This window comes from Chlorocebus sabaeus, chromosome X (genome assembly GCF_047675955.1).
Source record: "Chlorocebus sabaeus isolate Y175 chromosome X, mChlSab1.0.hap1, whole genome shotgun sequence".
Lineage (NCBI taxonomy): Eukaryota > Metazoa > Chordata > Mammalia > Primates > Cercopithecidae > Chlorocebus > Chlorocebus sabaeus.
In genome coordinates, this window is record NC_132933.1 from 50406712 (window position 1) to 50433232 (window position 26521).

The following is a 26521-nucleotide window of genomic DNA, read 5'->3' on the forward strand; positions in this document are numbered from 1 at the left end:
TCAGTTCTTGAGATCTTACTGGAAGCTGTCAATTACCCATTTCAGGTGTTTTTGTCTATTGGGAAACTGCCTCTTCCTGGTGCTGGCTGAGATCAATTATCATTTCAGAGAGGCAGTGTGACAACTGCTGAACCATCACCTGATGGTCACCTGACATTCCTGCCCCACTTATGCCTGACTAGCTACCTACTGTAATAAAGTGGTGAAAAATTCCAGAAAATTCTGGCTGATGCCCTGGCACACAGAGAGGCTCCTAGTTTATTCCCTCTCACTGGCCTGAGACTTTAAGAGCTACATTTCTGGCTCTAATCATTAGGAGTATCCATCTACATTGACTATATTTTATTTTGTCTAAGAAAGTACTTGATTCTTTTCTACTTTCATTATAGTGACACACTGAACTTTGACTTTATATTTTCCTGGTGTTTTTTTTTTTTTTTTTTTTGTATTCTCTCTCTAGGATGGGCTTTAGTTAATTCCAGTCACACGAGTATTTTCAGAACATTCTCTTACTTTGCCCTAACTTAAGTAAACCACAAATATTATAAGAATTTAGAAAAGCTGTGCATAGAGGGGGTCACCCACCATTCCATGGTTCTCATTTCCACTTCGTTTCTCCAGGTCACATCTGAATCATTCCCGACAAGCTCCTATAGCTTATTAAGCCTCAGCACCTTCACGGAGCTGGTGATTCTGAGTTCAGAGTCCCTTTGTGAGGAATACATGGAGAAAAAAAGTAATGTAGCAAGTACAGAGCTTGGGCTAAGATAGGCACTCAGAGTTCTCTGAGTCTGCAGAGTAAATGAATACAATGTAATGCACTGGAGATGACCAGCAAGCTGAGTTCTCCGTGTTTGTTTCAGTGAGTATCTGGGTCCTAGGCCTCATGATTGTGATTGTTGCTAACCACCTTTGCAGGAGTGGCTACATTAGAAACATCTCCCTGGGTGTTAGGCTGGCAGCAAACTTTCGGGGGTGGTAAGAACAGGAAGTTAATTCTCTGACTCCTAGGACACTCCTCTCTCTGCTTGGGGAAGGAACTTCCTGTAAGCAAGGCTTGGGACTTGCTCTCGCCTTCCTCAGCAGCCCTCCTCAATCTTCTCCAAACTCCCGTCGCCAGGCCACACAGATTCTCCTCAAGAGAGCCCTGTAAGGACATTGGTAAAATGTCACTGCCTTCAGGACACACCATGGGTGAGTTGGCCAGCATGAGGCTGGAGTCTCAGGTCTCCACAGGGCAAAAGGGACTGAGCCCCCTTCCCCACCTTACCCTAACCCGCATGACACCCAGCCAATCTCCCTTTAGATGGGGGTGGGCAGTGGCAAGGGCCCAGGCCTGAGTCTTGTGGTCTTCTCAGGGCCAGGGTTTGAGGTATGAGGATGGTCTCCTGAGGCAGGGGTTGGTAAAAATTAACATTCCGGCCGGGCGCGGTGGCTCAAGCCTATAATCCCAGCACTTTGGGAGGCCGAGACGGGCGGATCACGAGGTCAGGAGATCGAGACCATCCTGGCTAACACGGTGAAACCCCGTCTCTACTAAAAAATACAAAAAAACTAGCCGGGCGAGGTGGCAGGCGCCTGTAGTCCCAGCTACTCGGGAGGCTGAGGCGGGAGAATGGCGTGAACCCGAGAGGCGGAGCTTGCAGTGAGCTGAGATCCGGCCACTGCACTCCAGCCTGGGCCACAGAGCTAGACTCCGTCTCAAAAAAAAAAAAAAAAAAAAAAAAAAAAATTAACATTCCTTGGTTGTACACCTAGAGGTGGTAGTGGGGCCGGGAATAATACATCTTTAATCTTCACACTAACCATTCAAGGTAGATTGTATTACCCCCCACCCCCGCCCCAGAAATTTCTCAAGGCTTGCTTTACGGCCCAGCGTATGACTTATTCTGGAATGTTCCATGTGTAGTTTTTCTGTGCAGTGTTCTATGTCATTTAAGCAAACTTATTACTCATGCCATTTAAATCTTCGCTATGTAGCTGAATTTTTGTCTGCTAGTTTTATCTGTTACTCAGAGAGGTGTGTTAAATTCCCACAGTCACTGTGATTTTATTTATTTATTTATTTACTTAGATCCGTTTTTGCTTCGTATCTAAACATAGATTGGTCCATGTTAAGACATGCATACAAATTTAGAATTACTTTCTTTTTTTTTTTTGGTATAACTTGAAACTTTATTTTTAAAGTATTCTGAAAATTTTTCAATAATTTTAACCACCACCTACTTCCGTTAAGCACACACACATTTTTATCTTACAATTATAAGCCTTATTGCAGTACAAAACAAGAAACAATAATTCTACTAAGTTAGCCAGCCAATCAAACTACTTCAGTAAATAATCGTGCTACAGCCTGGAATCACTCAAACAAAAAATTCTTCTAGTTCTCTTTAAAGATATGTGTTTATTTTTTCATAAAATCAAAGTAATTGATTCAACAATACTAGCAGTTCTAGCGTGCAACAAACCATCTAATATCTAATGTTTAATCTTTTTTTTTTTTTTTTTTTGAGATGGAGTCTTGCTGTATTGCCCAGGCTGGAGTGCAGTGGCGTGATCTCCGCTCACTGCAAGCTCCGCCTCCCGGGTTCACGCCATTCTCCTGCCTCAGCTTCCTGAGTAGCTGGGACTACAGGCACCCGCCATCATGCCTGGCTAATTTTTTTGTATTTTTAGTAGAGATAGGGTTTCACCATGTTAGCCAGGATGGTCTCGATCTCCTGACCTTGTGATCCACCCGTCTCGGCCTCCCAAAGTGCTGGGATTACAGGCCTGAACCACCGCGCCCGGCCTAATCTTCTTAACATGTATATTTTCATTCCTATAAAGTTTCTGTAAAAAGATTGCAATGATAATAAAGATAAATAAGTACAGTTGTCCCTTGGTATCCACGGGGTATTGGTTCCAGGATCCCCCCAGCCTGCCCACCCACAGATACCAAAAATCCAAGTATACTCAAGTCCCTTACATAAAATGGCATATTTGCATATAACCAACAGACATCCTCCTGTATGCTTTATCTCTAGACTAATACCTAATGGAATGTAAATGCTATTTAAATAACAGTTATATTGTATTTTTTATTTGTATTATTTTAATTTTTTTTGTCCTAATATTTTTGATCTGCAATTGGTTTAATCCACAGAGACAGAGTCCGTGGATACAGAGGACCAACTGTGTTTTGTTACAGGTACTTCAAATAGCACTTCAGTACACCTTTGACAAAATTTTTACAATAGTCCAACTTTCAATATGAAACAGCTTAAAAAGGCATGGGTCAAAAATAAAGTATAGTAGTATCACTTAGGCAAATAAAGCCTCATAATCATACAAGCACAACAGTGTCAGGACTCTCCCTGTTTAGGTTGGGAAAGAGTATATAAAATATTTCCTTCAAATAAAATTACATAAATTGCTTAGAAAAATGCCAAAATCAATACTTTCAGACATACTAAGGAAAAAAACCTTGAACATTATTTGAAAATATAAACTAGTTATTCCTTGCTTTTGTGTAACAGATGAGTTCTTGAAAAGTTTTGTATAAAGCAAATTCTGTAAACCATTATCTTGCTTGCACTAGAGGAACATATCCCAAGGAAACCTAAGAGAAAGTGTTCTTTAAAGCATGTGATTCTCCTCTGTTTTTGTTGGCTGTCTCTATGTAATAAACAGGCGCACCTCTACGTCTTTGGGTGTGTTACTCAGACTGTCATGTTTCATCTCTGTAAATTAAACCCAAGTTACTTAAAAATCACCTGTGGTAAAAGAAGCAAGCAGATCACCCCCACCTACTATCCCTCCTGCCTCCGCCTTCCCCAAAAGGGAGTTCTCAGATTATGATGCAAAACTTACAATTGTTCATTTATCCACATTCTCAACAGAGGATTTTCCACTATATTTAAGTATGGTAGGATAATTACCCACCTGTTCCTCTTTTCAGCTTAGGAACATAATGGTTAATTCCTTTTATTGCTAGAAAATGTCATTCCTGAAGATTTTATAAACAAAGGAAAATGTGAAGGACCATTTGTCATTATGAAATAAGTCCTTTGTAGTTTAGAATATTTCCCAAATCATAACAGTTGTATTTGGAATGTTACCCGCAACTCTACAAGCATCTTATCCCTCTACAGGAATGACTACCTTACTAATTAAAGGAAAAATTTAACAAGGATCAAAATAAAATTCTGTAGCATTAGACTCTTGCAAAAATAAAAACTAAAACTAGACCTAGTCATTGCCATTTGATCAAACTTAGAACAGGTTTAAATAATAGGACCACTCCATTAAAGAGGCATAAAAAGAAAAGTTTACTAAAATAAATGTTAAAGTCTTATGGAGATGAAGATCTCTAGAATAGAGTCTTAAGTCTATGACTACTGCTATAATTAATGAGCAAATAAATGACTTGAAATTATTCCTCTGAAAAGATAAAACTGCATACATATTATGAAAAAGACTATGGCACTTGGAAAATATTCCTGGTAAGTAAACATGGTAAATGTATATGGATACATCCTAGCCTCTTGTCTACTTTTAATTTATTTTGTGAAAGATGGCACTCGCTGGGGAAAAAAAAAAACCTTAATCACCTGAAGAAGTGAGATTACCACATAGTCCTAAAAATAAATAGCTTTGAAAAGACCAGTGAAAAAATACTATAATTTTCTCATCCATATTCACCTTTAGTGTCTCTGTAGTTCTGTAAATTTACAAAAAAAAAAAAAAAAAAATTCCAATGCAATTTGAGCCACATGTGGACAAAATTATGCTTTCATATGAAATGTAAAATAAATGAAATATAGCAGGACTATGTGCTGCAGCTAAAAGCGAATTTTTGCCTCTCAGTCTTTTAAGTATATATACAAAGAGATGGCATGTCTTAAGGAATAATCCCTTTAAAAAATGAATTTGACTAAATTATTTGTACAGCATCATGAATTTATACTTTTCAGTACAGCCAAAGCATATGTTTACAATATTAAAGTGCCTACTTTATAGCATCAAATCATGTTCTTGCCTCTGAAAATTAATTTGGCTGTTTCTAAAACATTGTATTAATTTTCTATGTATTTTACCTACTTACTATGCAGGACAAATACTTGTGAAACCATTCAATTTAATGCAGGCCTCTTGATAAAAATGCATTTTAAATAATACAGGCTTTAAAAATAAGATCACCAGAGACCACAATTGTTAGTGGTTGCGACAGTTTACATAACCAAATCCAAGGCAGCCACTTTCTCTTGTGGTCATTCTTTAAATTGAATAAGTTGATGTCTCTTCCAGTGAGGAGCCTGTCTGAATGTTTTGCCACAAACTGAGCATTCAAATGGTTTCTGCCCTCCGTGAATTAGGTAGTGCTTTTCCAGTTTCGATGGAGATCGGAAACTCTTAGCACAAATACTGCATCGGTACAGGAAGACATCATTTTTCTCCTGACGCTCTGAATAACTGCAAAAAGGATGGCTTTGCTCTGATTCCAGAAGTACATTAGGAAGACAGGGCTGCCTGATGCTACCAGGAATAAAATCCTGTGAGTCTGCCTTAACTCCTGACATTTGATTTGACGCTGAGACCTCGTATTTTTGAACACCAGGAGCCTGACATTGTTGGGAATCATTATAGTTAACATTATTACCTGGATGATTAGAAAGATTGTTCAAGTTTCCAAATTCTACTTGGCAAAGGGATGCATAAGGACTCTTTTCATTATGAATCTGTTCATGTCTTTTTAAGTGAGCTGCCTGTCTAAAAGATTTCCCACAAATATTACAGTCAAAAGGCCTCTGTCCAGTATGAATTAAATAGTGTCTTTTTAGTTTGGATACAGAAGGAAATACCTTCTCACATTTGTCACAAGGGCATATCTTATGTCTAGTAAGTATGTTTTCCCTTGGAACTGAAAAACCACACTGAAGTACGTCACAGTTATTAAATAATTCCTCACCTGATGAGCCACAGATTGACAAGTCTTTCTTATTCACCGAATTATCAATGCTTAATAAGTTTGCTGTCGTAAGGATATCTTTCATTTTTTTCCCAAATTTTGGTTCTGGAACTGCTTTTGCCAAGAAAATGGCAAAATCAATGTTTTCTTTTTTTTTTATTGCCAATTGTTTTATATGTTCCATGTTTGCCAAGAGAACCCACAAATGTTCTTTGGGTTTGTTCAGAGCTCAGCTCACCAGAAATACGATCACGATTTTTCAAGAAACTCTTTTTAAATACGTTTTTCCCAGATCAAAAGTTATCTAATTTTTTACTCCTAGCACGTTTAAGCTTGGCCAAGATATTTTTTTAACAATGGTTTTATAGTTGTAGCTTCTTTTGAACCTGCTTGGAATTTTGCCACCTCTAGCAGGAAAACACGTGTTCATTGAGAATCTACTGTGATTCAAAACACTTTTCACACTTTGGACATTGAAAAGGGACAATATAAATTGAGTGGACATAAAGTGGATTATTCTACTCAGATTCACCAATATCACCATTTTCAAAACCACCCTGATTTGCCTTTAACTTATTAGGCAGGGGGCGATATTCTGTATGCCTCTTTTTTAATAAAAGAGCCCGAAAAGCCTTATTTCTAGTATGGATTTGTTTATGCTTCAGAAGTTTACTTTGAATCTTAAATCCTTTTTGACAAAAACAACATTGAAAACGTCTTTCTTCTGAATGTGTAAGTTGGTGGATTTTTAAGTGAGGTGACTGTTGAAAAGATTTACTACACAAGACACATTTAAAAGGCCTCTGACCAGTATGAATAAGTACATGCCTATTAAGTTTTGACTGTGATGGAAACATCTTGCCACAGATTGTACTTGCATGAATATTCTTTCTTCTCTTCATGTTATATGTGGGATTGGACTTACAGCACGGGTGTAATGCCCATCTTTCCTCTGGTAAAAGTATTATACACTCCATACATTGACTTTTCTTGCTTGGCCTCCAGCAGTCTTCTGACCTGTTTAACCTTATTCTGATAGGTTTCATTGTGAAGTTGTTGGTGCTTCACAGATGTCTTCAGATTTTTTAAGTGGCACTGACAAACACTACATTTAAAAGGCAGATTATGAGTTAGTTGATGCCTCTCCAGATGAACTAGTTGTCTAAAGGTTTTATGACACACATCACATTCAAATGGCTTTTGACCAGTATGAATGAGATAGTGCCTAGTTAATTTTGTTGATGGTGTTTCAAAGTGCTTGAAGCAAATATTGCAAATAGATGGCCTGTTTCTAGGTAGTTTGTTGGCTACCACGCACTGTTGAATCTTTAGCATTTTAAAATTGTTTTCAGCCATCATATTTTTCAGTGATATACTCTGATGAGCTCCATAGTGTTCTTACACCAATGTTGCCTCAAGGCTGAAAGTCTGTTGATTTTGTTGTCTTGACTAGTACCATTAAAACGATGTGAAGATTTCATGAAAGTAGGCGAACAAGAAATGAAAGACCTTAGCGGAATTGAGGCAGGTCCGACCCTCCCTGGGGGTCTTTCCACTTCTCAATCGGGTTTCTGAAGTCCTCCTCACACACCTGGAGCTGGCGAGGGCCTGGGAGCCACGCACCTCAGGCCCAGGTGCCGCGAAGGCAGTGCGCGCACCTGCTTTCTTAGTATCTTCTTGTTGATGTGAACCTTTATCATTATGAGTTCTTTTCTCTAGTATTTCTTAAAGTATATATTTTCTCTTATTAATATGGTTATATAAGCTTTTAGTCGGTCAGTGTGTAAATGGTATGCATCGTGCCATTTTTCTTATTTTCAAATATTCTATATTATTAAATTTTACATGTTTCTTTTCAGGATAATTTGATGGAATCTTTTATCTAGTGTGATACTCTCGGCCTTTTAATTTGGAATACTTAAGTCTAATTTCTTTTAATGAAAATATAGGTATGATTTGGTTTAAATAGACCATATTACTACATATTTATTTTTGCCTGTTTTCTTTTTCCACACCTCTCCTTTGAAATGATTAATAGTTTTAACTATTAAAATTTTACCTCATTTGGCTAGAAAGTGAAATGTTCTGCCATTGTCATAGTGTTTATCCTTAGGATTACAATATATATCTTTGGCCTATCACAATTCAGTGTAAATTAGTTTTGTTATTTTTTCTTTTGAGATGGAGTCTTACTCTTGTCACCCAGGCTGTAGTGCAATGACACGATCTCAGCTCACTGCAACCTCTGCCTCCCGGGTTCCAGCAATTCTCCTGCCTCAGTCTCCTGAGTAGCTGGGATTACAGGAGCGTACTAACACACGTGGCTAATTTTTGTATTTTTAGTAGAGATGGGGTTTCACCATGTTGTTCAGGCTGATCTCAAACTCCTGACCTCAGGTAATTCACCCACCTGGGATTACAGGCATGAGCCACTGTGCCCGGCCGGTTGGTCACATTTTTGCCCAATTTTTGTTACATTAACATCATTATGGAATGTATGTCTTTTCTTTAGAAATGTTTTTTCTTAAAGTACACATTTCCTCCTATTATTTTTTGAGACAGGGTCTTGCTCTGCCTTCCAGGCAGGAGTGCAGTGGCTTGATCATGGCCCACTGCAGCCTTGACCTCCTGGGCTCACATGATCCTCCTGCCTCAGCCTCCCAAGTAGCTGGGACTATAGGCACATGCCACCACACCTGGCTAATTTTTTTTTTTTTTTTTTTTTTTTTTTTTTGAGATGGAGTCTCCCTCTATTGCCCAGGCTGGAGTGCAGTGGTGTAATCTTGGCTCACTGCAACCTCTGCCTCCTGGGTTCAAGCGATTCACTTGCTTCAGCCTCCTGAGTAGCAGGGACTACAGGTACACACCACCACGCCCAGCTAATTTTTAACAAATATATTTTTAGTAGAGACAGAGTTTCACCATATTGGCCAGGCTGGTCTTGAACTTCTGACCTCACGATCCGCCCTCCTTGGCCTCCCAAAGTGCTGGGATTACAGGCATGAGCCACCACACCCCACTGGCAATTTTTTTTTTTTTTTTTTTTTTTTTTTTTTTTTTTTTTTTTTTTGAGACGGGAGTATTGCTCTGTCTTCCTAGGCTGGAGTGCAGTGGCACGATTTCTGCTCACTACAAGCTCCGCCTCCCGGGTTCACACCATTTTCTTGCCTTAGCCTCCCTAGTAGCTGGGACCACAGGTGCCCACCACCACACCTGGCTAATTTTTTTGTATTTTTAGTAGAGATGGGGTTTCACTGTGTTAGCCAGGATGGTCTCGATCTCCTAACCTCGTGATCCGCCCATCTCGGCCTCCCAAAGTCCTGGGATTACAGGCATGAACCACCGCCGGCTGGCTAATTAAAAAAAATAATAATTTTGTAGAGGCCGGGCACAGTGGCTGAAGCCTGTAATCCCAGCAGTTTGGGAGGCCAAGGTGGGCAGATCACTTGAGGTCTGGAATTTGAGACCAGCCTGGCCTGGAGGTCTGGAATTTGAGTCCCAGAAATAAGGAGAGGGAACAGTGGAGAAGTAGTATTAGATATGCTTACCACATGTTTTTTGTTTTTGTTTTTTGTTTTTGTTTTTTGTTTTTTTTTGAGACAGAGTCTCGCTTTGTCCCCCAGGCTGGAGTGCAGTGGTGCGATCTTGGCTCACTGCAAGCTCCGTCTCCTGGGCTCACTCCATTCTCCTGCCTCAGCCTCCCAAGTAGCTGGGACTATAGGTGCCCGCCATCAAGCCCGGCTAATTTTTTGTATTTTTAGTAGAGACAGTGTTTCACCATGTTAGCCAAGATGGTCTCGATCTCCTGACCTCATGATTCACCCACCTTGGCCTCCCAATGTACTGGTATTACAGGCAAGAGCCAACGCGCCCGGCCACGCTTACTACTCTTTTTAAATTCTCTCTTTCACTCTTCTGGTAATTAATTTCCATAAGTATGTCTCTCCAAGATTCATTCTGGATATTTTCTTCAGCAATGTTTTCATTTATCTGATTCTTCTTTGAGGCAGGGAACTTGCCTTTGACCCTTGAGCCATAATACCAAGCTTTTAGGGTAGATTTTATTATTCTCCAAGTAGAAGTGGGAATTGAGGGTTAGAAATGATAAGCAATTTGTTCCAGGTTACCCAGAATGAAAAGGGCAGAACAAGGACTATCATCATAGATCAACATCACCCAAACCCAAACCCTTTCTGCTGTGCTTGTTTTTTCCTTGGCTGTGAATGTTCCCCAACTCTCATCTCCCAGGAGGTGAAACCACAGTGAAGTCTTTCAACTTTTTTGGCACTGTGATATATTTCTTTCTAGATTATAAAAAATCACCAGCCTGGGCAACACAGGAAGACCCCATTTCTAAAAAAAAAAAAAAAAAAAAAAAAAAAAAAAAAAAAAAAAAAAAAAATCAGCCAGATGTGGTGGCATGTGCCTGTAGTCCCAGCTATCTGGGAGGCTGAGGTGGGAGGATCTCTTGAGCCATAGAGGACAAGGCCACAGTGAGCGGTGATCATGCCACTTGCACTACAGTCTGGCAATAGAGCCAGAGCTTGACTCTAAAAAATAAATAAATAAATAAACAAACATCAGTGAATTTTTTCATTATCCATTATATTTTCCCAAGATTTTTTTCTGGTATTCTAAGTGTTGATGTGCTGTTCTCAATTTAAGGTCACACTGATCAAGTTGCTCAAAGAAGAGCAAGATGTTCGGATATTTACCAAAGGAGATTGAGCAGTAGGTCTGAAAAAGTCAATCCTGGCATACATTCTTCATCCCATCAGCAGCAAGATGGAGAAGCAGCAATGCATGGTGCCCACATGGACTCTTCAGTAAGATAGTAAGTGACCAGTCAGCATGGCTGGAATGTACCAGCCGATGAAATACATAACCATGTAGCTGAATATGTCATTCTTTCCAACTTGACAGAGAGAGAATGACAGAACTCGATTAATGGTTGAGCAAACTTCATTGTAGCCCTGGTATCAGTGGATCAAATGTGTGTAAAAGACTTTCAGAGCATATGTGAACTACCTTTTCTCCACTTGCTCACAGCACTCCCTATGCTATTTCACCCTATAATCGGAAAGGCAGTTTTCGTAAACAAGACCAAACCCATGTTAACATGGAGAGAGAGCAAAAACCTCCAGAGAGAAGAATGGAGGGGAACATGCCGGATGGGACCTTAGGGAGCTGGTTCAAGATCACAGTGAGTGTCCTGGCAAAATGGATCTAATGTTCCGAAGGAGAACAGGGGTAACTGTGTTGGATTTGTGTAGACACTAGATCCTTTTGTAAGGGCAGGAAAGTTTGTAATCTGTCCTTTATTACTAGGAGTTAACATCCTAGATCATCTAAGAGTAAATTCAGAGAAGCAATGTAAAGGGAACAGACTGACTGCAGAGAGAACGGAAGAGGTCATTTACAATCAAAGGAGGAAACGAATGCTAAGGAGATAGAGTATCTCCACACCGGATGCTTCAGTTTGGCTCAAACTAAGGGTGTGAGGGGTTGAATTAGTGGGGTCCTTGTCAAAGGGGCAGGCCTGGTCTGCCTTAGGTAAACTCTTGTGGGACTTTATAAAAGAAAACTCATATTAAACATCTTAAATTGATTATTTTAAGAAAACTGAATAGTAAGAAAGGGTATTTAGGAAATCCATGTGTGCTTAGAAATAATAGATATTAGAAATGATGAATGACATAATAATGAAATACATAAGTTAGCAATAATGGATGTTGTCCTATCTTCAACTATTTTAAAGCCTGAAAGGAACATATTTGGGTCCAATTTTAATGTTTAATTCCATTATGTCAGTCTCCTTTCCTCACTCATTCTTTCTTTCACTCATAGGTTCCCTTCGGCATAAAATACAATGAGAAGTGGCTGCTGAATTTGATTCGGAACGAATGCAGTGTACCCTTCATCCCAGTTGAAGTAAGAAAGGACCATGAGGCAGATGAGAAAAAAACAGAACAGGTTGGGGACTGGATGAGCAGAGACTCTGGCCTCATATTTTATTTCTTTTGCAACTCTCCCTATAGTTTCACTATGAAAACATGCATGCCAGCTTCTTTGTGGAGAATGCCAGCATCGCCTATGCACTGAAGAATGTCAGTGGCAAGATTTGGGATGAGGATAACGAAAAGGTGTGTGTCAAGTGAATGACCAAGGCTAGCATTGAGCAAAAGGGCAGAGCAAGTGTGAGGTCTTACTTGAAATGGGGCTCAAAGTTCCTAGTGCTTACTCAGCCCCTCTTGGGTTCTTTGCAGATATCAATCTTTGTCAACCCTGCTGGTATACCCCACTTTGCGCAGAAGGAGCTGAAGTCAGAAAAGGTGGAGAAGATAAAGGTAATACAGACTCACGGCAAGTTGTTCACACAAAGCCAGACCCACCGCTTCTTCCCTACCTATCGTCCCCTTCACCACCTCAACTTCAGAGCCTCTGAAAACCATCTCTATACTCTGCAGCTGGCCATGAACCAACAGTGTGATGTCTCCCAGGAAGATCTGGATATCCAGAGACTCCCTTTTTACCCAGGTATGGCTGATAACAGTAATTCTATGGCAGATGAGGGCAGAGGTGTCTGTGTGAGATAGAGACTTAGAGTTGGCAACTTGGGGAGGAGTTAGTGCTGATGCTGTACCAGGCAGGTCCCTCTCAGACTTCTGATTTTCTCCTCTCTGCTTTCTGGAGACATGATGACCCGTGACACTAAAATGGCGTCGAATCCTGGAAAGTGCATGGCTGCCTCCCTGCACGTCCATGAAGAGAACATACCTATGGTGAGGCCTTAGGCTCATGCTGTGATTGAGGGTGAAAGTGGAAGAGATTAGCTAGGAGGCTAATTGGTCTAAGATATCCCCTGTTGGGGGCCTTCACTCTTAATTCTTAATTCATTCCTCATCATAGCTTTTGCCCTTGAACCCAAACAGCAACAAAGCCTACCAGAAGCTTGACATTATGCCAAAGGCTCCTGACATTAACAAGCTGAATTTCTTGAAAAATAAAATGAGGTGTAATACTCAGATCGTTCTTTGAAGAAAAAGGGGGAGGAGGGTTCATTAGGGTAGTGACAAGAGGCAAGGAAGTGGATTTGTTGGCAAGGGAGGAGACTGAGGGTGCAGGGCCCTCCGGCTGCTCTTTCCTGGGTCTATGTGGTTCTTCTGCATAATTGCAGGTGATGTCTGCAGTGGGGATGGACAAATGGAAAGGGACAGAGCCAGGAGAGAAGTGTGCGGACAGAAGCCCAGTGTGCACCACCTTCTCGGATAACTCCAGCAACATAAAGTCAGTCGTACCCTCTGTCACCGCCTGGGGCCCTGACCTGTGCTTGATAGTGCCCTTCTGCAGGAGGAGGCAGCACTGGTCTTCTGGGAGGACCACAGACCCTCTCCTTCCCCCTCGCCCCACTCCTCTCTCTGTGTCACTCACTCATCTGTGCTTAGAGGTCTCCTTTCCTTCACCTGACATGCTGCCCTTTTCACCTGCTCTGGTATGCGTTTCCCGCCTGTCTCCACCCAGCCTCCTTCAGCGTTGCCCTCTGTGAGTGTGCACCAGGAAGCGGGACTTCCCCACCTCCCCAGGACCAGCAGTATTCAGGTGCTGGTGCCCTGGACCCAGAAGAGTCCTCCAGCCCAGTTCTTCATGCTGAGACAGGCCTTCCTGCCTCCATGCTGAGACATGGTTTCCCTCCCCTGTCCTGAAGGGGATTCTCCTTCTCTTGCTCCAAATAGGTTCTCCCACCCGTCCTGAGCTGGCATGGGGGCTTCCCTGCCCCATACTGAGGGCTGAGGCCCTGGGTGGCTGCTGTCATGCCATCTCTTCTCTGGCCCAATGCCAGGAGCTGGGCCCTCCTTGGGGAGAAACCTGGGTTTCCTGAGTCAGGGGACCAAAAGTGGGCCACCTTCCCGAGGCAGGAGTGGAAGGCAGAGGGCCGAGGAGGTTGAGGAGACAGGCCTCTCGGGGCGCTGCCTCTCCTTCCCTTCACAACTCACATTGTCTTGCCTGGGCCCTCAGAGGAGTCCTGGGTAGCCCAAGACAGGTAGCATTCTTCGGTCAAGGCGTCAGCACAGAGGGGCACAGGTGTCAGGGACCATCACAAGAGAATGCAGTGGTCGGGAGAGGGGGTCCCCAGACTCTGAACCCCATGCTGAGCTAGGGCCTGACCCTTCACTCCTCCATTTCCCATGCGCAGCTCAGACTGAGCTCACACAGGTGAGAAAGGCTCCAGCTGCATCCAGTGGGCCCCAGCCCAACAGGTGCATGTTTTCCTTACCTGCCTCGGTCCCCAGGACCAGCCGGGGGCAGTGAGGGAAAGGGTTGCAGCAGGGGCGCCCTTTTCTTCTCTCTTCCTCCTTGAACTCCACCACCATGGTAGAGCATCTTTCCCTTCCCTTTGCTTTGCATCCTGTTTCTCACTTGTCTCTCCTCTCCTATGTCTCACCTGTCTCTCCCTCCCCTACCTTCACCCCGTTTCTGCCATCATCCCTCTGTCTTCCCCTTCCTGCCTCCTGAGCCTGCATCACCCCCTTCCCTGTCCCAGCATCCTGGGCCGTCCCTAAGAGCTGACCTGGTCTTGGACAGGGCCAGGCCAGGCAGATTGATGGACACCCAGTGAGGTAGCAGAGCCCTAGGCTCCCACCCCATTTCCTGCTCCCTGTGGAGCCTTCAGTGGGGACCTGGACAAAAGTGAGAGAGGGATGGAGGGAGGGGAAGAAAGTCCTGAAGCCTGGGCTCTCAATGCTGCCCAGGGCTGCAGGGGCAGGGACTCCGGAGTGTAGGTGGACACACTGCACTGTGTCTCTGATGTAGGTGTGATTGCTCCCATGAGGAGGACAGCTCCACAGTTTCACTTACCGTTGTCCATTTTGTTTTGATTTTCGGCAGCTCCATCCTGGAATTGTTCCCCAAATTATTATGCCTGGTAAGCGTATTCCTTGATCATAGACTTTCCTAATTGGGACTGATGCTGCCCCCAACTGCCCCAAACCCCTTTAGATATTGTCCCAGTTACATTTATGGATCTAACCCTTAAACCTCAAGGGAGGGGGGAAGGTGATACAGTCCCATGTGGGAACTTGGCAGAGCCTGTGGAGCTTCTTCACACAAGTTCACAACAGCCTTCAGGTGGCGGCAATCCTGACTGTAGTAATCTTGCCCATGTAATTTCCAGAACGCTTTCACACCTGATTTCTGATCTCACCCTCTCCTGGGTCTTTCCTTTTCCCTAATTATCCAGTGCCACCTCCCTACTTTGCACTATTGACTTCCTCTTGCCTTCCCCAGGATGGCCAGCAGTCACCCAGACCAACTCTGTGTGGTACTGAAGCCCACAAGACGTTACCAACCTGTAAGGTGAGAAGAGAGGATCCAGCAGGGTGGTGCATGAGAAAGGGGGGGTACCATCTGTGGTCCTGGGGACTCTTTATTCCAGGGAAGCTTCTTTGGATCTGAGATGTTGAAGAATCTGGTCCTGCAATTCCTGCAGCAGTAAGTATCCCTGGGAATCTGAGGCAAGAGAGGGTTAGGTCAGATGAGGTTACCCAAGTACAAGTCTGCCCACAGTGAGACTTTTAAGTCTCATTTGGCACCCAGGCCACAGAGATAGCCTATTCTCATTGGTCCCCAACAGGTATTACTTGATCTATGACTCTGGAGATCGACAGGGTCTCCTTAGTGCTTACCATGATGAGGCCTGCTTCTCCCTGAGCATTCCCTTCAACCCCGAGGACTCAGCCCCGTGAGTATTATAGCTCAGACCCTGGTCTGGGGCCGTGTGACTCCCCTGCAGAAAGACACCAACTCCTGGAAATGCCCTCGCTGGCCGGACCACCCACTCCTGCTCCTCTTTTTCTCCTAGGAGCAGCTTGTGCAAGTACTTCAAGGATAGCAGGAATATAAAAATTCTCAAGGACCCCTGTAAGTGTGTGATGGAGAAGACTGGGCAGGGTAAGCGGGTGTGACAGGAACAATCACACAACCGAGGTGTGGCAGCCCCCCAAATCCTTGCTTCTCTTCTCCTCTACAGACCTGAAGGGGGAGCTGCTGAGGCACACAAAACGTGACATTGTGGACTCCCTCAGTGTGTTGCCCAGAACTCAGCATGACCTCAGCTCCTTCCTGGTGGACATGTGGTGCCAGACGGTAAGTACCTGCTTCCTCCCTCGGGCAGGCCCAGAGAGCCAGAGGTGGGTAGGAGGTTAAGGGGGATCCTGAGCACCTGAGCTCTTCCCTTTCAGGAATGGATGCTCTGCTTTTCTGTCAATGGGGTGTTCAAGGAAGGTGAGTGTCTGTGGAGTCCCTTCCCCAGATCCCCCACTGCTCCCTCCCCCTGGCTGGGCTCCCTCTCAGAACTCCCCCAGCTTCCCTGATTTTGTTCCTTTCCTTCCTCTTGTTCCCTCTGTGTTTTCCCACTCCAACTCTGCCCACAAACCACCCTGATCTGACCTAGGTCCACGCCTGTCTGCCCTGCACAGCTCAGGCTTGCATTAAGGTCACAGACTGTGGAGTCTGACAGCTCTCATCCCAGGTCCTTACTCTGTGAACTTGTGCTAGTTACTTAACCCTTCACTTTCCTCATTTGCACAATAGGGCTAATAATAACCCATCTTTTGGGCTACTGTGATATAGGAATCAAGTGAACTTGTGGTTTTCACAGGGCCCCACACATGATAGGGGCCCTATCACTGGGAGCGGATTATTCCTGTTGTTGCCCTCCCCGTTCCTACCACATCCGCCTGACTCCAAGTGAGCAATTATCCTGGCCTGGCCCCCTTCTGTGTGAGTGTCAAGCAAGACTGATTGGGGAACACCGTGTGAACATGTAAAGCCTGTGCAACTCTAAGGCAATGTTGTTTGTTGTCTTTGAAGTGGAAGGACAGTCTCAGGGTTCTGTTCTTGCCTTCACTCGGACCTTCATCGCTACCCCTGGCAGCAGTTCCAGGTTAGTGCTGTGTTGTGGGTGGGACCACCCATCCCAGCCTGGGGCCAGTGGTGTGGGAATGTGGTGGTGCAGTCCTCGGGGTGTTCTCAATGTTGTAAAAAACTGACAGTCTAGTGTAATAGTTAAGAGTATGGGCCAGGAGCAGTGGCTCATGCCTGTAATTCCAGTATTTTAGGAAGCTGAAGGTGGGAGGATTGCTTGAGCCCGAGAGTTTGAGACCAGCCTAGGCCACACAGTGAGACCCTATCTCTACAAAAACACTAAAAATTAGCTGGATGTGGTGGTGTGCATCTATCATCCTGCCATTCAGGAGGTTGAGGTGGAAGGGTCTTGACCCCAGGAGGTTGAGGCTGCAGTGAGCCTAGATCACATCACTGCACTCCAGCCTGAGTGAGACCCTGTATTGAAAAAAAATTTTAAAAATGTGTGGGCTCTGGAGTCAGAGTATGAGTTCTTTCTTGATGCAATACTCACTGTGACTTTGGTCGAGGCATATGACCTTTTTGTAATTCAGAATCTTCCTTTGAAATTGGTGATTACACTGTCTATTCCCCCGGGCTATTGTAAAGGGCAAATGTGAGTGTAAAACCATCCTTGGGTTGTAGGTAAACCTGCAAAACTGGTGACGCATATAGGCAGTCTCTCCAAAGGTGGGCTCTGTGGGAGGGTTAGAGGGTACCAGCCAAAAAGCTAGGAGGCAGGCCCAGTAGAGGTATCGAAGAAATCAGGTTTCTGAACAGTAGGAAAAGATCTTTGTAGGGGGTGGGGAGATGTCCTTCTCTCCAGCTACCTGATGGCCCATTTTTCCTCCAGTCTGTGCATCGTGAATGACAAGCTCTTTGTGTGGGATACCAGCCACCAAGGGACCCAGAGTGCCTTATTCACCCTAGTGCCCACAGCCTTCTCCAGAGTGCCTGCCTTCTCCCAGGAGCAGCAGAAAATGGTGCAGGTTTTCTCTGTCCAGTCGGGGATGAACTACCAGGTGTCTCAGAAGTGAGTGCTAGGCCGGGCGTGGTGGCTCACGCCTGTAATCCCAGCACTCTGGGAGGCCGAGGTGGGCGAATCACGAGGTCAGGAGATCGAGACCATCCTGGCTAACACGGTGAAACCCCGTCTCTACCGAAAATAGAAAAAAAAATTAGCCAGTTCCCAGCTTGACTTTTCCCTTTAGCTTAGTGATTTTGGGATCCCAAGATTTATTTTCCTTTCACAGTTCCGTGGATCTTGTTCCTTTGTTGGTAGACATTTGGCTTTTCACAGGGTTCCTTCTGCTGCAATAAATTCCAGAAAACACAGACATGTTTCTGTTGCATAGATTAAGAAATGGCATTGTATTGTCAGAGTGTCTCCACTTGGGTCCTAATGGATGTTACCTGTCCTTCCCCCACCACAGCTGCCTTCATAACAACCAGTGTGACTTCGTCCAAGCTCCTCATGTTCTTGCACGGCCCAAGGTGAGGTCTAGGAATTCAGGCCAAGTGAGCAGAGGTTGGGTGACCTGGGGATGGAACTTTGGGCTTCCGGCTCTGCTGATCTCCCAGCTCCCTCCTGCACTTCCTCTCGGCCAAGGGCAAGATCCCAGAGAAGGCCCTCACATAGACTGACCTAGGATTCTGAAAACAAAGCCCTAAAAGGAAATCCTTAAGTGTCATAATCTTCAGCCTCATCATCTTCCTTGTATTTTTATTCCAATAGATGTATTTCCCTGTGACTGAACCAGGAGATCTGGCTCGGGCTAAGAAACCAAAGCCCAACTCACAGGGTTGACTCTCATCCTTCCAAAGGGGTCAGTTCTGTGCACTTGTCCACCCCTGTCACCCCCAGGATCTCTGTTTCTTTTCACAATAAAGAATGATGTTGCTTGTTATGTCAAATCCCTGCAAAATCCATTTGAGTCAGGCATTATGATCTCTGTTCTACGGAAAAGGAAAGGAATATTCAGAGAGAATGAGTAATTCCTGGGAAATCCTAGAGTAGAGTCTCAAATCTTGGACCCAGCCTTAGGACAGAGCTGTGCTCCAGAGGCCCATGTGGCTTCCAAGGTGGGGAGTGCTCTCTAACCCTGTTAAACCTGGAGGCTAATATTCTATGTCCCTAGTCCATCAAGTAAGATATTTTTTATGCAGAGAACATTATTACTTTCTTAGCCATACAAATCTATTCAAATTTAAAAACAACCCATTTGGGGAAAAATAGCATTAAAGAATGCATGAAAACCTGGGAAGAAAAAATTGCCCACATATATGATGGACATAGGATTAATAGTCTTCATATATAAAGAAATCAGTAGAGAGAAGGGAAAGTGATATCAATCTCAAATCGTTATAAAAAGGAGTTGCAGCTGGGCACGGTGGCTCAAGCCTGTAATCCCAGCACTTTGGCAGGCTGAGGCAGACGGATCACTTGTCAGGTGTTCAAGACCAGCCTGACCAAAATGGTGAAACCTTGTCTCTACTAAAACTACAAAAATTAGCCAGGTATGGTGATACATGCCTGTAGTCCCAGCTACTCTGGAGGCTGAGGCAGGAGAATCGCTTGAACCCAGGAAACAGAGGTTGCACTGAGCCGAGATTGCACCACTGCACTTCAGCCTGGGTGACAGAGCAACACCCTGTCTCCAAAATAGTAGTAATAATAATTTCAAAGTAAAAAATAAAAAAGCAATTGCAGTGGCCCCCCAAAATCTATGAAAAGCTATCCAACTATAATAACTACAAAAACATAACTGCAGTCATTGAGATAAGATGGTAATTTAGAAGAAAAAGCTAAAAACATTTTCAGAAAAATAACATTGTGTGTGTGCACGCACATGTGCATGTGGGGAATCGTGTCTGTATTGACGTAGTAGTTTCCTAGAGCTGCCATAATAAAGTACCACAAACTAGGTGGTTTAAAACTGCACAGATTTCTTTTCTCACAGTTCTGGAGGTCAGAAATCCAGAATCAAGATGCCAGTAGGGCCATGCTCTGTCCAAAGGCTCTAGCGGAGAATTCTTCCTTGCCTCTTCCAGCTTCTGGTTGCTGCTGATGATTTTTAGCTTGTGGCAGCATAACTGGTATCTCTGCCTCCATCTTCACATTGTCTTTTTTTCAGTGTCTTCTTTCCTTTCAAAGTCACTCACTGGATTTATAGTTCACCCTAATCCAGGGTAATTTCATATCTAGATCCCTACATTAATATCTGCAAAGACATTTATTCCAAATAAAGTCCCATTCTGAAGTTCCAGGTGACATATCTTTTGGAGGCCACTCTTCAACCTCCTACGTTGTACCCTCTGGTCCCTGAAAATTCCTATCCATCTAATGTGAAAAATACATTCACCCCGTCCCACCATATCCAAAAGTGAATGCAGTCCAGCATCAACTGTAAGTCACATATCCTGTCTAAATACCATCAACTCAAAAAGTCCCAAATATCATCTAAAGCAGGTATGAGTGAAATCTGATCTATGAACCATGTAGGGGCAAAATTCCTTTCCATCTGTGGACTTGTAAAACCAGAAAACAAGCAACCTGCTTCCAAAATTCATTGGCAGGACAGGTATAGAATACACATCCCCATTCTGAAGGGGAGAATATGAAATAATAAAAGCAGTCACTGATCCAAGCATGTTTGAAATCTAGCAGGGTTTTGCTGGGCGTGGTGGCTCACACTTATAATCCCAGCACTTTGGGAGGCTGAGGCAGGTGGATCACTTGAGGTCTGGAATTTTAGACCAGCCTGGCCAACATGGTGAAACCCTGTCTCTACTAAAAATACAAAAATGAGCCAGGCATGGTGGCAGGCACCTGTAATCCTAGCTACTCGGGAGGCTGAGGCAGGAGAATTGTTTGAACCCGGGAGGTAGAGGTTGCACTGAGCCAAAATTACACCACTGCACTTCAGCCTGGGCGACAGAGTGAGATTCTGCCTTAAAAAACAAAAAACAGAAACCTGGCAGGGTTTCAAGGCCTGAGAATTACCCTCTGGGGCTTGATGCTTTATTGTCTGGGCCACAAAGGCATCACTGCTCTACTGGCCTCCTCCTCTGTATCCATGGCTCTGCCCTCTGAGTCTTTCTTCCTTTATCTTAAAGGATGTCAGATGTTAACAGTCAAGTAACTCTATCATCCTTTTTACTGCCTGTAGAATCCTAGATGTCTGATAGCTTTCTTTCATTTTTCCCTTTTTTTGTTTTCTTCAGGTCAAGCTGGCAGTGTTTTTAGTGGTATAACGTTCTTCTAAAAAAACCTTGTGGGTCTCCTGTGTGTGTCAAAGGGATCCATGCCATCAGACGAGGATTATCCACAGATCCTTTCTGGATACTATATATTTTTCCTTGATTGGGCTTAGAGGATTGATTGGATTTATTAATCACACATTAAATGTCTTTAGCAAAAGATATCCAACCACATTCTTGGCTCTTTATCCAAAACACACTTAAAATCTTTCATGTGTTTATTGCTACTTGTATGTCTTCTTTGGAGAAATGTCTAAGTCCTTTGCCCATTTTTGAATTGGGTTGTTTTCTGTTGTTGTTCTTGCTGAGTTGTGGGAGTTCTTTATATTTTCTAGATATTAATCTCTTATCAGATATATGATTTGAAAATATTTTCCCTTTTCATTCCATTGCTACATCCTCTGATGCACAAAAGTCTTTCATTTTGATGTAGTACAATTTATCTGTTATTTTCTTTTGTTTCCTGTTCTTCTAGTGTCATATCCAAGAAATCATTGTGACATCCAATATTATGAGGCTTGTCCCTGTGTCTTCTGCTAAGAGTTTCATGCTTTTAGCTCTTATAATTTTATCTTTCATCCATTTTGAGTTAATTTTTGTTTATGGTATAATGTAAGGGTATAACTTCATTCTTTCCTGTGTGGATATCCAGTTTTCACAACAACATTTGTTGAAAAGACTGTACTTTCCTCACTGAACACTCTTTGCACCCTGTTGAAAAGCATTTGACCATTTATGCCAGGATTTGTTTTTAGACTACCAATTCTATTTGTTTACATGTCTGTCATTCTGCCAGTACCACTGTTTTGATTACTGTATCATTGTATTCAGCTTTGAAATCAGGATGTGGGAGACTTCAAACTTTGTTCTTTTTCAAGATTGTTTTGGCTAATCGGGTCCTTTGAGTTTCCATATGAATTTTAGGATAGATTTTGATTTCTGCAAGAAAATCATTGTGATGTCGATAGGGATTGCATTGAATCCATAGATCACTTTGGGTAGTATTGATATTTTAACAATACAATGTCTTCTAATCCATGAACACAGGATGTCTTGCATTTATTTGTCTTCTTAAATTTCTTTCAGTAACATTTTGTACTTTTTAGTGTACAAGTCTTTCGCTTCCTTGGTTAAGTTTAATCATAAGTACTTTAAATGGAATTGTTTTTTAATTATTCTTTCAGATTGCTCACTGTTAGTGTATAGAAATGTAAATAATTTTTTTTTTAAGAGCCAGAGTTTCACTCTGTCACTCAGGCTGGAGTGCAGTGGTGTGATCATAGCTCACTGTAACCTTGAACTCCTGCACTCAGGCAATCCTCCTGTTTCAGCCTCCTGAGTTGCTAGGACTATAGGCATGTACCACCACAGGTGGCTAATTTTTAAAATAATTTTTTTTGTAGATCAGAGTCTTGCTATATTGCCCAGGCTGGTCTCAAACTCATGGCCTCAAGCAATGCTCTCACCTCAGCCTCCCAAAGTACTGGGATTAGAGGAATGAGTTACTACACCCAGCCTTGTATATTGATTTTGTAGCCATCAACATTGCTGAATTCATTTATTACTTCTCACAGATTTTTGGTGGAGTCTTTAGGATTTTCCACGTATAAAATTATTTCCACTGCAAACAGGACTAACTAATTTTATTTCTTGTCTAACCTGAATGCCTTTTTACTTATTTTGCTTGCTTAATTGTTCTGGCTAGGACTTCCAGTACTGTGTTGAATAGAAATGGCATGAGTGGGCATTCTTTTCTTATTCCAATCTTAGAGGAAAAATTTTCAGTCTCTCACCATTGAGTATGATTTTACTTGTGGGTTTTTCATATATGGCCTTTATTACGTTAACATAATTTCCTTCTATTCCTAGTTTATTGAGTGTTTTCAATTGTGAAAGGGTATAAGTTTTGTCAAATGCTTTTTCTAAATTGAGATAATTATGTGCATTTTCCCCCTTCATTCTGTTAATGTGGTACATTACATTACTTGATTTTTATATGTTGAAGCACACTTGTATTCCAGGAATAAATCCCACTTAGTCATCGTGTATAACCTTTTAATATCCTGTTGAATTTAGCTTGCAAGTATTTTTTTGAGGATATTTGCATCAGTATCCATAAGGGGTACTGTTCTATAGTTTTCTTGTAATACCTTTGAAATTATTTCAAAAGTTATATTTACACTGCACTATAGTCTATTAAGTGTGCAATAGCATTATGTTTAGAAAAATGTTGGCTGGGCACGTGGCTCACGCCTGTAATCCCAGCACTTTGGGAGGTCGAGACGGGTGGATCACGAGGTCAGGAGATCGAGACCATCCTGGCTAACACGGTGAAACCCCGTCTCTACTAAAAATACAAAAAATTAGCTGGGCATGGTGGCGGGCACCTGTAGTCCCAGCTACTTGGGAGGCTGAGGCAAAAGAATGGCGTGAACCTGGGAGGTGGAGCTTGCGGTGGGCCAAGATTGTGCCACTGCACTCCAGCCTGGGGACAGAGCGAGATTCCATCTCAGAAAAAAGAAAAAAAATGTAAATAACGTAATTTTAAAACACTTTATTGCTAAAAAATGCTAATGATCATCCGAGCCTTCAGTGAGTCATAATCTTTTTGCTGAAAGGATAAATGGTCTTACCTCAATGTTAACGGCTGCTTGTTGATCAGGGTGATGGTTGCTGAAGATTGGGTTGGTTGTGGCAATCTGTTAAAATAAGGCAACAATGGCTGGGTACAGTGGCACATGCCTGTAGTCCCAGACACCTGGGAGGCTGAGGAGAGAGTATCCCTTGACTACAGAAGTTTGAGTTCAGCCTGGTCAACCTAGTGAGACCTCTGACTCTTACATTTAAAAAAAGACAACAATGAAGTGTTTTTTTTTCTTGCTCTGTCGCCCAGGCTGGAATGCAGTGGCATGATCTCCACTCACTGCAAGCTCCGCCTCCCAGGTTCACACCATTCTCCTGCCTCAACCTCCCAAGTAGCTGGGACTACAGGTGCCCGCCACCACTTCTGGCTAATTTTTTGTGTTTTCAGGAGAGACAGGGTTTCACCGTGTTAGTCAGGATGGTCTCGATCTCCTGACCTTGTGATTCACCCGCCTTGGCCTCCCGAAGTGCTGGGATTACAGGCGTGAGCCACCACGCCCAGCCAATAATGAAGTTGTTGCTCCACTGATCGACTCTGCCTTACGTGAAAGATTTCTCTGTAGCATGTGATGCTGTTTGATAGCATTTACCCACAGTAGAACTTCTTTCAAAATTGGAATCAATCTTCTCAAACGTTGCCATTGCTGTATCAACTAAGTTCATGGCATATTTTAAATCCTTTGTTGTCATTTCAACATTGTTCACAGCATCTTCACCAGGAGTAGATTCTATCTCAAGAAGCCACTTTCTTTGCTCATCCATAAGAAACAACTCCTCATCCATTTAAGTTTTATCATAACATTGCAGCAATTTATTCACATCTTGAGGCTCTACCTTTTTTTTTCTTTTTTCTTTTTTCTTTTTTTTTTTGAGATGGAGTCTTGCTGTGTCACCCAGGCTGGAGTAAAATGGTGTAATGTTGGCTCACTGAAACCTCCATCTCCCGGGTTCAAGCGATTCTCCTGCCTCAGCCTCCTGAATAGCTGGGATTATGGGCGCGTGCCACCACACCTGGCTAATTTTTGTATTTTTAGTAGGGATGTGGTTTCACTATGATGGTCGGGCTGGTCTCGAACTCCTGACCTTGTGATCTGCCTGCCTCAGTCTCCCAAAGTGCTGGGATTACAGGCGTGAGCCACCGTGCCCGGACCAGGCTCTATTTCTAATTCTAGTTCTCTTGCTGTTTCCACCATATCCGCGGTGACTTCCTCTACTAAAGTCTTGAAACCCTCAAAGTCATCCATGATAATTGGAATCAACTTCTTCCAAACTCCTGTTAATGTTGATATTTTGACCTCCTCCCATGATTCAGAAATGTTCTTAATAACATTTAGAATGATGAATCCCTTCCAGAAGATTGTCAATTTACTTTGCCCTAATCCATAAGAGGAATCACTATCTATGGCAACTGTTGTCTTATGAAATGTATTTCTTAAATAATAAACCTTGAAAGTTGAAATTACTTCTTGATCCATGGGCTGCAAAATGGATGCTGTATTAGCAGCTACGAAAATAACATTGATCACTGCACATCTTCATCAGAGCTCTTCAGTAACTAGGTACATTGTCAATAAGCAGTAATATTTTGAAAGGAATCTTTTTTACTGAGCAATAGGTCTCAGTAGTTAATTTAAAATATTCAATAAACCATGCTGTAAACATATATGCTGTCATCCAGGCTTGGTTGGTTGTTCCATTTCTAGAGCACAAGTAGAGTAGATTTAGCAAAATTCCTTAGGACCCTAGGATATTCAGAATAGTCAATGAGCATTGGCTTCAACTTCAGGTCACCAGTTGCATAAGCCCCTAAGGAGAGTGAGTCTGTTCTTTAAAGCTTTGAAGTCATGCATTGACTTCTCACTAGCTATGAAAGTATTAGATAGCATCTTCTTCCAATGGAAGGTTGTTTCATCTACATTGAACATTTGTCATTTAGTGTAGCCACCTTCATCAATTATCTTGGCTAAATCTTCTGGGTAACTTGCTGTAGCTTCTATATCAGCACTTGCTGTTTTACCTTGTGCTGTTATGTTATAGAGATAACGTCTTTTCTCAAATTTCGTGAACCAGCCTTTGCTAGATTCAAACTTTTCTTCTGCACCTTCTTCACCTCTCTCAACCTTCACACAACTGAAGAGAGTTAATGCCTTGCTCTGCATTAGGCTTTGGCTTAAGGGAGTGTTGTGGCTGGTTTGATCTATTCAGACCACTAAAACTTTCTCCATATTAGCAATAAGGATGTTTTGCCTTTTTGTGCCCAGGCTAGAGTGCACTGGCACAGTCCTGGCTCACTGCAACCTCCACCTCCCGGGTTCAAGCGATTCTCTTGCCTCAGCCTCCTGAGTAGCTGGGATTACAGGCACACACCACCACGCCTGGCTAATGTTTGTATTTTTAGTAGAGATGGTGTTTCACCATGTTGGCCAGGCTGGTCTCAAAGTCCTGACCTCGTAATCTGCCTACCTCAGCCTCCCAAAGTGCTGGAATTACAGGCGAGAGCCACCACACCTGGCCCTATTTTGGCTTTTGACATGCCTTCCTCACTACACTTAATAATTTCTGGCTTTTATTTTTATTTTTTTATTTTATTTTATTTTATTTTTATTTCTTGAGATGGAGTCTCATTCTGTCACCCGGGCTGGGGTGCAGTGGCACGATCTCAGCTTACTGCAACCTCCACCTCCTGTGTTCAAGTGATTCTACTGCCTCGGCCTCTTGAGTAGCTAGGACTACAAGCATGCTCCACTACTCCCAGCTAATTTTTCT

At 43.0% G+C, this 26521-nt stretch overlaps 1 protein-coding gene and 2 pseudogenes across 4 annotated transcripts; 1 reads left to right on the forward strand and 2 right to left on the reverse strand.

The window, feature by feature from the left end:
* Positions 1-1022: 1022 nt before the first annotated feature.
* Positions 1023-18786, forward strand: NXF3 (nuclear RNA export factor 3). 4 transcript variants are annotated; one of them, XM_007992375.3, is made up of 20 exons: positions 1023-1194; positions 10616-10784; positions 11000-11153; positions 11798-11881; positions 11989-12093; positions 12217-12297; positions 12418-12487; positions 12644-12732; positions 13128-13237; positions 14837-14873; positions 15236-15304; positions 15384-15439; positions 15582-15689; positions 15810-15868; positions 15978-16093; positions 16189-16231; positions 16820-16892; positions 17706-17835; positions 18286-18346; positions 18588-18786. In XM_007992375.3, the coding sequence occupies exons 1-19, from the start codon at positions 1167-1169 to the stop codon at positions 18295-18297; spliced, it is 1593 nt and encodes a 530-aa protein (XP_007990566.3). In that variant the 5' UTR covers positions 1023-1166; the 3' UTR covers positions 18298-18346; positions 18588-18786. The 4 variants fall into 4 exon arrangements, with proteins under 4 accessions (XP_007990566.3, XP_072869603.1, XP_072869601.1 ...); XM_073013502.1 differs by lacking the exon at positions 17706-17835; XM_073013500.1 differs by lacking the exons at positions 17706-17835; positions 18588-18786 and having other exon boundaries at positions 18286-18575.
* Positions 2071-4077, reverse strand: LOC140710842 (uncharacterized; annotated as a pseudogene).
* Positions 5112-7309, reverse strand: LOC119620848 (zinc finger protein 770-like; annotated as a pseudogene).
* Positions 18787-26521: the final 7735 nt, after the last annotated feature.

Bases quoted from the DNA above. Each gene is read 5' to 3' on its own strand.
- NXF3 (XM_073013500.1), top strand. From the start codon at position 1,167: ATGTCACTGCCTTCAGGACACACCATGG. The intron at 10,785-10,999 runs GTAAGTGACCAG...ACTTGCTCACAG, and splicing joins ATGGACTCTTCAGTAAGATA to CACTCCCTATGCTATTTCAC. The intron at 16,893-18,285 runs GTTAGTGCTGTG...CCCCCACCACAG, and splicing joins ACCCCTGGCAGCAGTTCCAG to CTGCCTTCATAACAACCAGT.